At 39.1% G+C, this 15,612-nt stretch overlaps 1 protein-coding gene across 1 annotated transcript in view; it reads left to right on the top strand.

Annotated features, from left to right (window-relative positions):
- The window catches only part of cfap58 (cilia and flagella associated protein 58), a 269,774-nt gene that overhangs the window by 102,911 nt on the left and 151,251 nt on the right, over nucleotides 1-15,612 (top strand). Inside the window, exons 12-13 of the mRNA XM_059947010.1 lie at nucleotides 142-282; nucleotides 2,169-2,392. Of these exons, the coding sequence (XP_059802993.1) occupies nucleotides 142-282; nucleotides 2,169-2,392 (365 nt within the window). The remainder of the gene's footprint in view (nucleotides 1-141; nucleotides 283-2,168; nucleotides 2,393-15,612) is intronic.

The raw sequence follows: 15,612 nt of genomic DNA, 5'->3' as shown, positions 1-15,612 counted from the left end.
GACATGTAGTAAACATAACTGTATTTTGCATTTGGCTCCAAGCTGATCTATGAATTTTCAAACTATTGGTTATTCACCTTCATAGTGTTGCATGATATGCTGATTGTTTCAAAGTGTCCTCTTTTACTTTCCTAACCATAGACTGAAGTGCAGAAGATGAAGCAACAGGCACAAGACACCAGGATTTTCATTGAAAATCAGGAAGTAGAAGAAAGAAAGCTTCTGAAGATTATTGAAGAGGCTGACACAGAGAGAACTCGTCAGAAAAAAGAGTTGGATCAGGTATGAGACATGGGGGGGTAGGAGGCTATTAAATTCCTCCACTCCAAAATCAATTCACATATGATAAAATATAATTAGGTACTCCATATCTTGTAAGTTTATACTTAAAATGGCAGATGTTGTTTACCAGTACATTCGGTTACTGCATTAGGAGTTTTGTTAATTTTCTGTATGGGCAGCACAGTAATGTAGTGGGTAGCACATTACTTTATATAATGCCAGTGATAACCAATCAGAGATCAATTCCTGCCACTGCCTGTAAGGATTTTATATGTTCCTTATGTCATCGCATGGGCTTCCTCTGGGTGCTCTGGTTTTCTCCTACAGTCCAAAGGTGTATGGGTTTGGGTTAGAGCGAGTGAGTTATGGACATGAAATGTTGGTGCTGGAAGCATGGTGAGACTTAAGAGCTGCCCAGCACAATCCTTGCTGATTTGATTTGACTTGACACAAACAAAACAATTCACTGTAAATTTTCATGTTTTGATGTACACATGTCAAATAAATCTAATCTTATTATTTTCTTTATTTTTATTTATTGTATTCTACCATTTTTTCCAGCATAGTTCCAAACCCAAACACTATTCTTGTTCTCTATTGTGTGCTTAATTCCCTTGGTTGGAGCATATATATTTGGATGTTGGATATATTTACCCGTGTTGTTTACTCTGAACCCAAATATGCAGTCTGCTGGTGTTGTATTTGCATGCCATAAATAACATCCTGGAAGTTTAGCAGAGAAATCAATAACAGGAAATGATGTAGAACACGCAATCAGCTGATCTTGCCGCAACTCATCTGAGGTTCAATAGAATGAAGTTCCTGTTGATTATTGCCTGGATAAGGGGTGAATTTTCCTTTGACATGGACGTACCATTAGAAGAATCTTATCCTGATGACCTGCCATTTTCTTCAGTACTTATTGGATGTGGTCAACGAGCTCTTGCATTCCAGTGGAGGTGCTGGCTGCCACTCCACTGTCTGACAGCAGCTCAGAAATGAGGTAGACGAGTTAAAGGAAACAACTGCCAAAAAACCATTAAGAAGCTGTATAAATTAGGGCTGTGGACTAGGCCAAGGCATTCACCCACTTACATTTGGATACACTGTATTATCAGGCATTAGATGACAAAAATGTTTATTGAGGGGAAATGGGAGGCATTTGCAGCCATTTCTCTTTAATCTGCTCCTCCATCATTAAAGACCTTAGATGTGGACCTCTTTGTGTGTTCCATCTTATTGCTTCATATTATCTTCCATGAGTTCATCTGTGTAAGCCTCTCACTTACATAGCCTTTGTGCTTCTTTTCATTCCGCACTTCTCCACTTAGACCTTCCTTGAAACTTATTGAACAAAGCTCTTTGCCACTCTTCCTTGAAATAGTTTTTATAGTCAGCTTTTGCTTTAAATTAGATGCCTTGATCTTTTTAGTTTAATCTTAAAAGTAACCCCAACAGTTTCTTATTTCTATACCTAGCTTTAGTACATAGCACAGCAGCTATTTTGTAAACAGGCCATAAGATGCAAGCTTGCTTGTGATGTTCTGCTATTGAAATTACACAAGTTTCTTTCCTCTCTTTGCTGAACCAACAACTTAAGGTTATCTAAAATCAATTTTCTCCAATACTTTCCAAACAGAGTCTTAATTTATGGGTTCATAATTATCCCATCATATTCCTATTAGCAAACATTATGGGCCATTAAGCATATTATGTGCCTTTAATTGCAGGAAGGCTATTCTTGTTATTTTAAGCTACAAAGCTGGAGCAGCTCTGAAGATTTATTTCTACTCAGCTTTTTCACTGAATGTATATGATTTCTTTGCATTGTCAAATTTACATGTTGTTTCTATAAATTAGCTTTTTTCCCCAATATTCTTACCCAGGTCATCAGTGAAAGAGATATTTTGGGGACTCAGCTTGTACGCCGCAATGACGAGCTGGCTTTGCTATATGAAAAGATCAAAATTCAGCAGTCCATGTTAAATAAAGGAGAGATACAGTACAGACAACGAGTGGATGATATTCGGTTGCTCCGCGTGGAGATAAAAAAATTAAGACGGGAGAAAACCATCCTAAACAAGAGCATTTCTAATCTGGATGACCTCAGGTAAAACCAGGAAAACTTCTTGTAAAAAAATTCTTAAATCAATAACGGGATATGGACACCAGTAAGACCAGCATTTATTATCCAAACCTAAGTGTGCTGGCAGTGCAATATGGATTTGCATTCAGGACAAACTGGGTTTGGAGAAGCACAATAAGTTTCTTAGCCTGAAATTGTTATAGTGGGCTTTTTATTTCAGAATCAGGTTTATTATCACTGTCTTATGACATCATATCTTGATGCTATCCATGGTCAATCTTTTGTCTCCATGGGAAGACAAAGTTGTTTTAGAATACAATTGTATTCTTGAAATTCTTCTCCACAGACTATGTTAATAGAAAATATAACTACTGATCAAGATAATTTGAATCAAATTAAATGTATAAAGTAGTGACAGGCAAAATTAGAATAAATTGGACTGAATCTTTAAACGCTGTTTAATATTCTCTTGATGAACTGAACAATTTGTGGTAAAATGGAATATAGAAATATAAGTGATGTAGCATTAGTGTAGATATTGCACATCATGGGAAGCCTCAATACCTTCTCTTAATTTATGATCTTTCTTCTGTTGAACCAAATCTTGTGTTTAATACAAATGGACACTTCTCCCATATGAACTAAATTAATCTTTACTTACTGGTGGCATGCCTGAAGAAAATTTATCCTGAATGCCCTGCAGATGTATCAAGGAAATGGTATCTGATGGCAGGGCAATTTTCCAAATTTATGTAACCTGATCAATTGACCTTATAGCCTGATATTCCATATGAAAACAGTTCTGGTTCATCAAATCAAATATTGCCATACTTGACAGCATGTGTTTGGAATAATTTTCAAACATTTCAAAGTTTAAAGTACATTTATTATCATATTATGTATACTTTATACAACCTTGAGATTCATCTTCTTACAGGCAACCAAAAAACAAAGAAACCTAATAGATCCCATTAAAACATAAGAAGACCATCGATCTTCGAACACATTGAACACCCAATGTGCAGAGAGAAAAATAAACAAATCATGCAAACAGTAAAAGTAAGCATTTAGAACTAAAGTTCACGAAAGCAAGACCACAGCCAAACAGGTTCAATTGCAGCCTCAGCCTTGGTTCAGTACAGAGATGAGTAAACTGCAGAGCAGCAATCTGAAGTTCAGTGCAAAGATGAGTAAACTTCACAGAGCAGTGAGCTGAACCAGCCCATCCCTCGCCTCCAGCCCCTGCACTCTGACCTTTACAATCTGGCCTGACACTCAAATTGTCTAAATAACCCTTGGGTCATTCCTTGCTGTTGGGTCTGGGCCCTGCTGCTTTAATATGTTCTTGGGCCCATTACATGGACGCAATTGTCATCATTAAATTTACACTTTGTTTGGCCTCTCATTGTGTTTCAACTTGAAAGTCTGATGATGCTAATCTATATTATTTCAATTTGCATCTTTTTTCTTTTCTATGTGTCCAGTTCAGTGAATGAATACTTATCTGTGACTTAACATTTTAAAATTTGTGTTACCTTGAGTGCTGCTGAATTATTTTATTTTTTGCTAAAAGGCTGCTTCACTGAAACTGCCTTTTTGTATTTAGACCATAAGACATAGGAACAAAGTCAGGTCATTTGGCCCATTGAGTCTACTCTGCCATTCCATCAGCATGATTTATTATTTCTCTCAACCCAATTCTCCTTTCTGTCCATAACATTTGACACCATTATTAATTAAGAACCTATCAGACTCCACTTTAATGAGTTAGCCTCTGTGGGAATGCATTCCACAGATTCACTGTCCTAAGGCTAAGGAAATTCCTCCTTATTCCTATTTTAAAAGGATGTCCTTTTATTCTGAGGCTGTGCCATCTTTTCCTAGACTCAGGGTCCAAAGTCCGTTTATTATTGAAGTATGTATACATTATACAACTTTGAGATTCAGCTCCTTACAGGCGCCCACAAAGCAAGAAACCCAAAAGAACCCTTTAAAGTAATACTGACAACACCAAGTGCAGGGAGAGAAGACACAAATTGTGCAAACAATAATAGTGGGCAGATAGCGTTTACAATGAAAGTGAGTCCTCAGACACAAAGTCTGAAGCAGGCTCACATCCTCAGCCTCTGTAGCGGAGTAAACATCACAGAACCTGTAGACACAAAACCCAGAGCAGCTGGAGCAGGCCACAGCCTCAACATCAGAGCAGTAAAGAGTGGAGTAAACCATAAGACAGGAGCAGAAATAGGCCACTCAGCCCATTGATTCTGCTCTGCTGTTCCATCATGTCTCATTCCGGATCCCACTCAATTCCATACACCTGCCTTCTCGCCATATCCTTTGATGCCCTGACTGATCAGAAAATGATCAAATTCTGCCTTAAATATACGCATGGACTTGGCCTCAGCTGCAGTCTATGGCAGAGCATTCCACAGATCCACTACCCTCTGGCTAAAAATATTCCTCCTTACCTCTATTCTAAAAGGTCACCCTTCAATTTTGAGACTGTGCCGTCTAGTTCTGAATACCCCCACCACAGGAAACATTCTCTCCACATCCACCCTATCTTGTCCTTTCAATATTCAGTAGGTTTCAATGAGATCCCCTCACATTCGTCTAAATTCCAGTGAGTACAGGCCTGGAGCTGCCAGACTCTCCTCGTATGTTAACCCCTTCATTCCCGGAATCATCCTTGTGAACCTCTGGACACTCTCCAATGACAAAACATCTTTTTCTGAGATATGGGGCCCAAAACTGTTGACAATACTCCAAGTGCGGCCTGACTAGTGTCTTATAAAGGCTCAGCATTATCTCCTTGCTTTTATATTCTGTTCCTCTTGAATTAAATGCCAACATTGTATTTACTACAGACTTGGCCTGTAAATTAACCTTCTGGGAGCCTTGCACGAGATAGTAGTCCGCACTATTGTTCCTTCTACCAAAATGCATTATCATACATTTTCCAACACTGTATTCCATCTGCCACTTTTTGCCCATTCTTCCAATTTGTCTAAGTCCTGTTGCAATCACATTGCTTCCTCAGCACTAGCTACCCATACATCTAACTTTGTATCATCCACAAACTTTGCCACAAAACCATCAATTCCATTATCCAAATCACTGACAAACAATGTGAAAGTAGTGGTCCCAATACAGACCTTTGAGAAACACCACCAGTCACTGGCGACCAACCAGAAAAGGCCCCCTTTATTCCCACTTGCTGCCTCCTGTCTGCAGCCATTCCTCTATCCATGTCAGTATCTTTCCTATAACGCCATAGGATTTTATATTGTTAAGCAGCCTGATGTGTGGCACGTTATCAAATGCCTTCTGAAAATCCAAGTAAACTAAATCCACTGCCTCTCCTTTGTCTACCTTGCTTGTTACTTCTTCTGAGAACTCTAATGGATTTGTCAGGCAAGATTTCCCTTTACAGAAATCATGGTGAATTTGAATTATTTTATCCCCAAGTAATCCAAAATCTCATCCTTAATAATAGACTACCAACACTTTCCCAACTGCTGAGGTTAGGCTAATTGGCCTATAATTTCCTTTCTTTTGCCTTCCTCACTTCTTAAAAAGTGGAGTGATATTTGCAATCTTCCAGTCCATTGGCTCATGACCAATGAATGCATCTGTTATCTCTTCAACAATCTGTTATCTCTCAGGACTCTGGGATGTTAAATTGACCTAACCCTCACCTCTGGCCCTGGCACTTGGCACCTTGCCTTTTCAATCCATCTGCTTAGTTTTTAAATTATCCCAGCAAGGGGTCATTCCTCACTCTTAAAACACAAGTCCTCTTGCATTGATACACTCTGAACGTGGACCTCACTGCCATATTTCAATACGTACCCAACAAATCAGCCCTGTGGTTTGAGGAATCAAATGTCATTCTGTTTAGGTGGATGGGACCTGAATCTGCCGCTCCTGCATTTCTACGTTCTGCTCACCCCGAATTCACCTCATACCCGCACACTTCGCCCCTTAACTCAGCCTCCTTGCCTTCCCTCATCTCTTCATTGCTTGCAGTGACCGTTTACTTTTTTTTACAGGAAAAAGTGTTATTAATAAAGTATTTAGATATGTTTTTGTTTTGTTAAGCACCAATAAGTTGTTGCTTGGATTCAGCAGCACTATCTTACTTCCCAGCCCATTATGGGAAATGACCTCTCCACTCCACTGTCTGGACCTTTCAATATTCGTTAGGTTTCATTGAGATCTTCCCTCATTCTTCTAAGGTTCAGGGCTAGAGCCATCAAACAGTCCTCAATTTACAATTTGGGTATTGTAAGCCTGTTGAATTTTATACCCTTTTTAGAAACTAATTTGAACCTTTAAGATGTTTCTTTTTTGACCTCTGTATTGTCACTAATTACAGATATTTAAACCTTCCAGAAGAAGAAACAAAGACAATTTTTAATTACCTATTTTAACAATTTAATCCTACATATGAGTTGCAAGTAACACCAGCAAAATTACTTGCTTTATAAACCTTGGCCTAGAATGCTGCCATGTAGCACTTGTTTATGTGTATTAAGAATGAAATTTTATTAAACGGATTCGCTGCTTTGAGGTCTGTACTTCGCCCGATGACGGGCCTTGGCCTAATATATCCTCTGTTTATTTCCCTCCATAGTTGCTGCCTGACCTACTGAGTTCTTCCAGCATTGTGTGTGTGTTGTTCCAAACTTTCAGCAGCTTTTGTTTCTTGTGTTAAGAAACAGTCCATTCTATTTCTGCCACTTCCTTTTTATTTTGCTATTGAGTGAATTTACTTATTTCCCCCATATATATAGCACAACGAGATAAAGATGATTTGTAGCAAATTGCGTGCTGTGAACAAAAATACTTGCTTTTCATGAGACAGGAACATTATTTAACCTTCAAGCGTTATGTTCCAGACTGTCTGAATGAATGACCAGCTTGCTTTATATATTCCCTTCTTATTCCCGTTCTGACCTCACTTGGACTGGACCTCTATAATGTTGCAATTATACTCTGTGCTCGGTTTCCTTCTGTGTATTTTGTCTTAAAACAAGCTTTAACAACTTCAGGTAGTCTCCATTTATCTTTCTTAACAATCGGGTGGCGTAACAATACTTTGCATTTGAAGGAAAATGGGCTGCTGATGGGGTCTGCTACCTTTCAAAAATTTCCTTCCTCTATTCCATTTGTTTTAAGCATTCACACATTTTGTTGTTCACTTAAAGTTAAATGTGAAAATCAGGAATTTGCAATTTGTTTTTCCAATGTAATGAAATTAGGAGGACAGATTTTTAAATGTCATTAAATTATGTAAAGCTAAATGAGACATGATGAGAACCAATGAGCTGGACTTGAGATATCAGTGAATGCTATTTGTTCCATTTGTACTTGTTCATTGACCTTCTGCAGGGTTTTGCATTGATGTCCTTGTTAGCTAACAAAACCAGACATCTTTACTGGCCTTTTAGGACCTGTGAATTATGTATAAACCCAGTCAATCAAACTGAAGAATGAGCAAGCTGAAGATAGAAATAAAACTGTAGATACTGGAAGTCCAAGCTGAAAATGAGAAATGCTTGAAAAACTCAGCAGATTAGTCAGCATTTGTGAAAACCGAAGCAGTCAACATTTCAGGTTGGACTTCGTTAGTCCAGTAGAGCATTGAAAATGTCAAATGGGTGTTTACTTTTTTCTGTGAATTGTTCATCAATCTTGTACTTCCTTGAATGGCTTAAAAACCCAACAGAAAATAAAATGGAACATGGCCATTTCAAGGTAAGCATATTAAAGGTCTATTCACTGTTAAATAATATATCTGATACCAGGGTTGCCTTCTCTGAGTATGGACTTCCACTGCTTTTCAAAGGTCAAATTCGATTTTATCATAGAAGTATGTATATATTATACAGCCCTAAGATTCGTCTACTTATAAGCAGCCACAAAACAAGAAACCCGAAAAATCCAATTAAAAAAAAGACCAACACCCAAAGTGCAGAGAGAGAGAGAGAGAGAAAAAAACACATCAAATCCAATCATGCAAACAATAAATCAAGCATCAGCATTCAGAACAAAATTGAATCCATAACCCTGAAGCCGGGAGCAGCCGGAGTAGGCTCATGGTCTCATTTGCAGTCCATCACACAGAGGCAAATCACTGCAAATCTTGCAGACGTTGAACCTAGAGGTGCCGAGGAGAGCAGAGTAAAATGCTGTGAAACACAACTGGCACAACCCCCACCTCTGGTCCCAACGCCTTGCCTTTTCAGTCCATCTGGCTTGGGGTTTAAATTGTCCAAGCTCTGGGTCATCCCCCAAACTTGGCCTAGGCCCCACTGCAGCAATAGGCACTGAGCCACTTCTGGCTCGTACTCGGCTTTTTCAAATTGGTGCAACACTTAAACCTCACTCCCGGTTTAGGTGGATGGGTTTCAAAACAACTCTGCTTCAGCCTTTCTGCACTCTGCTGGCTCCAACTACATCTTCGATTCTGATTCCAGAATCTTCAGAATCAGGTTTATTATCACCGGCAGGTGGTGAAATTTGTTAACTTAGCAGCAGCAGTTCAATGCAATACATAATCTAGGGGAGGGAGGGAGAGGGAGAGGGAGAGGGAGAGGGAGAGAGAGAGAGAGAGAGAGAATAAATAAAATAAAACATAAAAAATAAACAAGTAAATCAATTACATATATTGAGTAGAGTTCTAAAAATGTGCAAAATACTGTATATTAAAAAAAGTGAGGTAGTGTCTAAAGTTTCAATGTCCATTTAGGAATCAGATGGCAGAGGGGAAGAAGCTGTTCCTGAATTGCTGAGTGTGTGCCTTTAGGCTTCTGTATCTCCTACCTGATGGTAACAGTGAGAAAAGGGCATGCCCTGGGTGCTGGAGGTCCTTAATAATGGGCACTCCCTTTCTGAGACCCCGCTTCCTAAAGATGTCCTGGGTACTTTGTAGGCCTATGCTCAAGATGGAGCTCAAGCCGAGATTTACAACTTTCTGCAGCATCTTTCAGTCCTGTGCACTAGCCCCTCCATACCAGACAATGATCCAGCCTATCAGAATGCTCTCCCATGGTACAACTATAGAAGTTTTTGAGTGTATTTGTTGACATGCCAAATCTCTTCAAATTCCTAATAAAGTATAGCAGTTGTCTTGCCTTCTTTATAATGACATTGATATGTTGGGACCACGTTAGATCTTCAGAGATCTTAACACCGAGGAATGTGAAGCTGCTCACTCTCTCCACTTGTGATCCCTCTGTGAGGATTGGTATGTGTTCCTTTGTCTTACCCTTCCTGAAGTCCACAGTCAGCTCTTTCATCTTACTGACGTTGAGTGCCAGGTTGTTGCTGCGGCACCATTCCACTAGTTGGCTTATCTCACTCCTGCACGCCCTCTCATCATCACCTGAAATTCTACCAGCAATGGTTGTTTCATCAGCAAATTTATAGATGGTATTTGAATTATGCCTAGCCACACAGACATGTGTATACAGAGAGTAGAGCAGTGGGCTAAGCACACACCCCTGAGGTGCACCAGTGTTGATTGTCAGCGAAGAGGATATATTACACTAATCTGTGCAGACTGTGGTCTTCTGGTTAGAAAGTCGAGGATCCAATTGCAGAGGGAGGTTCTGCAACTTCTCAGTCTGGATTGTGGGAATGATAGCATTAAATGCTGAGCTATAGTCGATGAACAGCATCCTGACGTAGGTGTTTGTGTTGTCCAGGTGGTCTAAAGCCATGTGGAGAGCCATGTGGAGAGCCATTGAGATTGCGTCTGTCATTGACCTATTTTGGCAATAGGCAAACTTCAATGGGTCCAGGTCCTTGCTGAGGCAGGAGATCAGTCTAGTCATAACCAACCTATTAAGGCATTTCAACAGTTCTCTTGGAACATGCCTCAACCTCATTCTGGCTCTATTTCACACCCGCACACCTTGCCTCAGATCGGCCTCACCCTCACTTGCTTCTTCATTGTTTATGGTGATTGTTTACCACAATTTTCCATATAAAAAGTGGTACTAATAGGGTATTTAGTTGAATTATTTTGCAAACCACTAGTAACCTGTCACCCACATTCAGTAGCATCATCTTAAACTGGAAGTTAGAGGCTTTTAGTTATTGTTAGAGTTTAAAATTTTTTTTTTTTAATTTTTGTCTTGTCCTCTCATTATATTAGAGCTTTAGTTCTGCCACAATGGTTTCAGCACTCAATTTGACAAAATTTAGGTAAACTTTCTCCTTGGCCTTTAGGTTTTAGTCTCTCAGCTGATGATCCAGATATATTTTAAATGTGTTACCTGTTTCTGCTTTCACTGAAGTGAGTTCCAGATCTTTAGCACTCTTTAGTATCAAGGATTTTTTTGTCAACTCTACAATAAAACCAATTACCTAAAATAATTGACCTTTCTATGAAGGAAAACAGATTGCTCCAGTTCACCCTGTCTAGGCTTTTCATAATTTTATGCCCTCTTCTAAATCTCCTCTCAGGCTGTACAATGGGAGATCACATGCACTTCAATAATTTGTCCTTCTTTCTTCAAAGAATTTGAGGCAAATGTAAAGTCAGTCTCTCCTTGTAGCCCCTTTAAATTTATACTATTTATTCTGTCTCATTTCACCTCTTGTGTCTTAGCAAAATGTCATCACTTTCCTCATTGAACATGACTTGTTATACATTTATCCATTGCATTGGCTTATGCCAAATTATCTTCCAGACTGTTTTCTGTCCTCCTGAGTTTTGTGTCACTTATGGATCTGCAGTTGTGCCTGTTCCTGCCAAGTTCAAGCCATTAATGCATGCCAAAAGCAGCAGTAATCCTGGTTCTGGATCCCAGAGAACTCCTCTATACATCTCCCTTCAGTTCAAGCAGCAGCAAATAATCATAGCTACTTATTTTCTGTTCTGTAGCCAATCTTTCATTCATTCTGCTTTTGTTACTATTTCCTTTAGTTTCAAATTTTACTGACAAGCTTCATACTGAATATGGTATTATTTTGTGATTATTCATAAATCTATACACACACATCAACTGCACCCTGATGAACATAGAGGGTTCAAGCCCATATTTCAGTAAAAGTGGTGACACGGATGGATAGGGTCTTGAAGAGGGCATGTGGCATTCTTGTCTTCTTAAGTTGTACCTTGGAATATTAAGTTAAAGACAGAGTTTGTGTAAAAAAAAAACTGGTTTGGTAATATTTGTACTATAGGAAGGATATGATTGCATGTGAAATTGCCTGAATTGGTGAACTTCATTTAAGGGAATGAAAGAAGCCAGGCCATGACATGATAGTATCTAAAGTTCAAAGTAATTTTATTGTTAAAGTACATATTGTATATGTTACCCTATACTACCTTGAGATTCATTTTGCAGAAAAAAAGAAATACAACAGAATATATGAAAAACTATGCATAAGCGGACAAAGACTAATAAACAACCAGTGTTCAAAAGAAGACAAACTGCAAATAAAAATAATACTGAGCACATGATTTGTAATATATAATTGAAAGTGAGTCTGTAGGTTATAGAAATAATTTATGGTAGTGGTGTTTGAAGTTCTCCACACTGGTTGTTGAGGAGGTAATAACTGTTCCTGAACCTGGTAGTGTGGGTCCTGAGACTCCTGCACCAACTTTCTGATGGTCACAGCGAGGTGGGTGGTAAGGGTCCTTGAAAATGGGTGCTGCTTTCCTGCGACTGTGGTCCATGAAGATGCACTTAATGGTGGGGAGAGATTGGGCCATATCCACTACTTTCTGTAGAATTTTCTATTTAAGCGCATCGATGTTTCCATAGAAGACTGTGATGCCACTCTACTATATCTCCTCTACCACACACCTATAGAGGTTTGTCAAGAGTTTTAGTTGTCATGCTAAATCTTTGCAAACTTCTAAGGAAGCAGAAGTACTGTTGTGCTTTCTTCATAATTACACTTGCGTGCTGAGTCAGGACAGATCTTCTGAAATGATAATAGTGAACCCTCTCCACCTCTGATCCCCCGATAAGGACTGGCTCATGGACCTCCAGTTACTTTTTATCCTTATCCTGCCAAATAAACAGTCAAACCAGAAACAGTTGGCATAAAAAATGTCACACCATATGTCAAACAAAAGCTACACATTCAGTAAATGGTAGAAATCCTGGTTGGTCAGTCATGATCCTCAGACTGAGTGAGAGCCTGGGAAGGTGTCTAGATCAGTCTACATTTTCAGATGGCTTGGGGATGGGTGTGGATGTGTGATTGTCCTGGTGCTTGGTGGCAAGTCTTGTCATCATAAAATTAAAGTGATATTGTCACCATTCAGGGTTCTTTTTGCTTAATTTTTACAGAAAATTAGGTAGAAGAATCACATCTAATCATTTTGAACTGTGAAATCATACTAATTTTAAAAGCAGATGGTTCAGGTGATTGGCATTTTAGAAGTTCCTAATAATGGTGATTCTCCAAATGTGAAAAGTAAGCAGTTGTTGGCCTAGCTCAGCATCTGAAAGTTATCTCACCCACTTAGTGAAGTGAACTCTGTTCACAGCCAGGAAGGGTTGGGGGACAATATGATTGGGCAGGTGTTGGGATAGCCAATACAAGGAGCTGAATTTCCTGAGCTTCAAGTATGTCTTTTGAAAGGCCAAGATAGAGTGTATGTGCAAAGGATGTTTCCAATAGTAGGAGAGTCTAGGAGCAGAAGGCACAGGATCAGAATAGATGGACATCCTCTTAGAGCAGAAATGAGGAGGAAATTCTTTAGCCAGAAGGTGGTGAATCTGTGGAATTGATTACCACAGACGGCTGTGGATGATAGACAGTGAGTGTTATGCCCTGTGAGTTGTAGGTGAAATTGCACAATCCAACACACCCTTTGTTTATTAATCTTTGTGGAATACCTGAAGTCTGTATAACATAGCTTTATTATAGCTGGATGTGTTCATGAATAAATCCTTTTTAGGATTTAGTATTCATTTATTTGACTATTATGAAACAAAGGTTAAGCATTTCTGAACTGAATTACTTGATCATTACAGCCAGCAAAGGTATAATGTAAAACCTGAAATTTCACTGAAAATGCACTATGATAAAATCCTATCTGTATTTAATATACTCAGCAGGAAATCTTGCTGCTCATGCTTTGTATTGTTGGTTTTTGTCTTGATCACGTCTGAAGAATTGTGAATGGGGAAATAGTAGTTGACAGGTATAATGTGATATTCAAGCCGGTCCATTGTCTGTTCCCATATTGAGAAGCTAACATTATTTCAGATAATATTTTATGCAATATTTCCATTATACCTTGGCTGAGATTTTCAATTATGTTCATACTGTTGTAGATTATCTGAATATAATTATATTTTTTGTTGCATGTCCAATGCAGTGAATTATAAAACTTGCCAAGCAGATTGCAGCATTCCCCCCTTAAATAAATGGCCTCACACTTGATTGAGAGTAACAGAAATGGCCTAAAATAATTTTCTCATGTCTGTTCATTGAGATGTACTCACCACCCTTCATGGCTCTTCACAGTATAGCATCTCACTACTTCAACCCAATTTCAACCATGTATCATGGCAGTTTAGCACTTGGGAATCACAAACAAAAAACAGGCAAAATTTGTTAGATCCTAATGCTTTTGTGATCCAAAGGTTCTTTGAAAGTCAAGAATGAGGCATAAAACATGTTGCTTATGGCTGCTATATTAAGTGTGACTTGAACGAAGAGCCAAAGGAAAAAGGAGTCATCATCGTCTTGTACACAGGCTAGAGATTACAAAAATCCCATTGGCAACAATTAGCCTATCAAATAGCCAGATTCTAATGGCATAGAGTCACAGAGTACAGCACAGAAACAGGCCCTTTGGCCCATCTAGTCCATGCCTACTAGATTTAAATTGCCTACTTTTATCAACCTGTACCAGGACCATATCCCTACTATCCATGTACCTACCTAGACTTCTCTTAAACATTGCAATTGAGCTCACATGGACCATTTGTGCTGGCAGCTCATTCACCACTCTCATGACCCTCTGAGTGAAAAAGTTTACCCTCATCTTCCCCTTAAACTTCTCACCTTTCACCCTTAACCCATGTCTGCTGATTGTAGTTCCACCCAACCTCAGTGGAAAAAGCCTGCTTGCATTTATCCTATCTATACTCTTCATAATTTTGTATACCTCTATCAAGTCACCTCTCAATCTTCTACATTTTAAGGAATACAGTCCTAACCTGTTCAAGCTTTCCTTAAAACTCAGGTCCTCCAGATCTAGCAACATCTTTGCAAACTTTATCTGCACTCTTTCAACCTTGTTTACATCTTTTCTGTAGGTAGGTGACCAAAATTGCACTCAGTACTCAAAATTAGGTATCACCAATGTCTTATACAATTTCAACATAACATCCCATATTCTGTACTCAATATATTGATTTATGAAAGCCAATGTATCAAAAGCTTTCTTTATGACCCTATCTACCTGTGACACTTTCAACAAATCATGTACCTGTATTCTCTGATCCCTTTGTTCTACCACACTCCTCACTGTCCTACTATTCACAGTGTAAGACCTACTCTTGTTGTTCTTATCAAAGTGCAAAACCTTGCACTTGTCAGCATTAAATTCCATCTGCCATTTTTCAGCCCATTTTTCCAGCTGATGCAGATCTCTCTGTAAGCCATGATAACCTTCCTTACTGTCCATTACACCCCCCAATCTCGGTGTCATCTTCAAATTTGCTGATCCAATAAACCACATTATCATCCAGATCCTTGATATAGATGACAAACAATAAAGGACCCAGCAGTGATCCCTGCTGCACACCACTAGTCACAGGCCTCCAGTAAGAGAGGCAACACTCTGCTACTACTCTCTGGCTTCTCCCACAAAGCCAATATCTAATTCCATTTGCTACCTCATTCTGAATGCCAAGCAACTGAACCTTTTTGACCAGTCTCCCATACAGGATCTTGTCAAATGCCTTGCTAAAGTCCATGTAGACAACATCCACCGCCTTGTCATCATCCACTTTCCTGGTAACTTCCACAAAAACTCTTAAGATTAGCCATGCTGTCCATCCTTAATCAGTCCACATCTACTGAAATACTTGTATATTTGGTCCCTTAGAATACCTTATAATAACTTTCCCACAACTGATATCAGGCTTACTGGCCTCTAATTTCCCGGGTTCTGTTTAGAGTCATTTCTAAATAGTGGAACAGCACTGGCTACCCTCCAATCCTCTGGTATCTCTCCTGTTCCCAAGGATGAT

The sequence above is a fragment of the Hypanus sabinus genome, chromosome 22, assembly GCF_030144855.1.
Source record: "Hypanus sabinus isolate sHypSab1 chromosome 22, sHypSab1.hap1, whole genome shotgun sequence".
Classification (NCBI taxonomy): Eukaryota; Metazoa; Chordata; class Chondrichthyes; order Myliobatiformes; family Dasyatidae; genus Hypanus; species Hypanus sabinus.
Note: the sequence above shows the minus strand (reverse complement) of the source record. Positions and strands in the feature narration are given on the sequence as shown.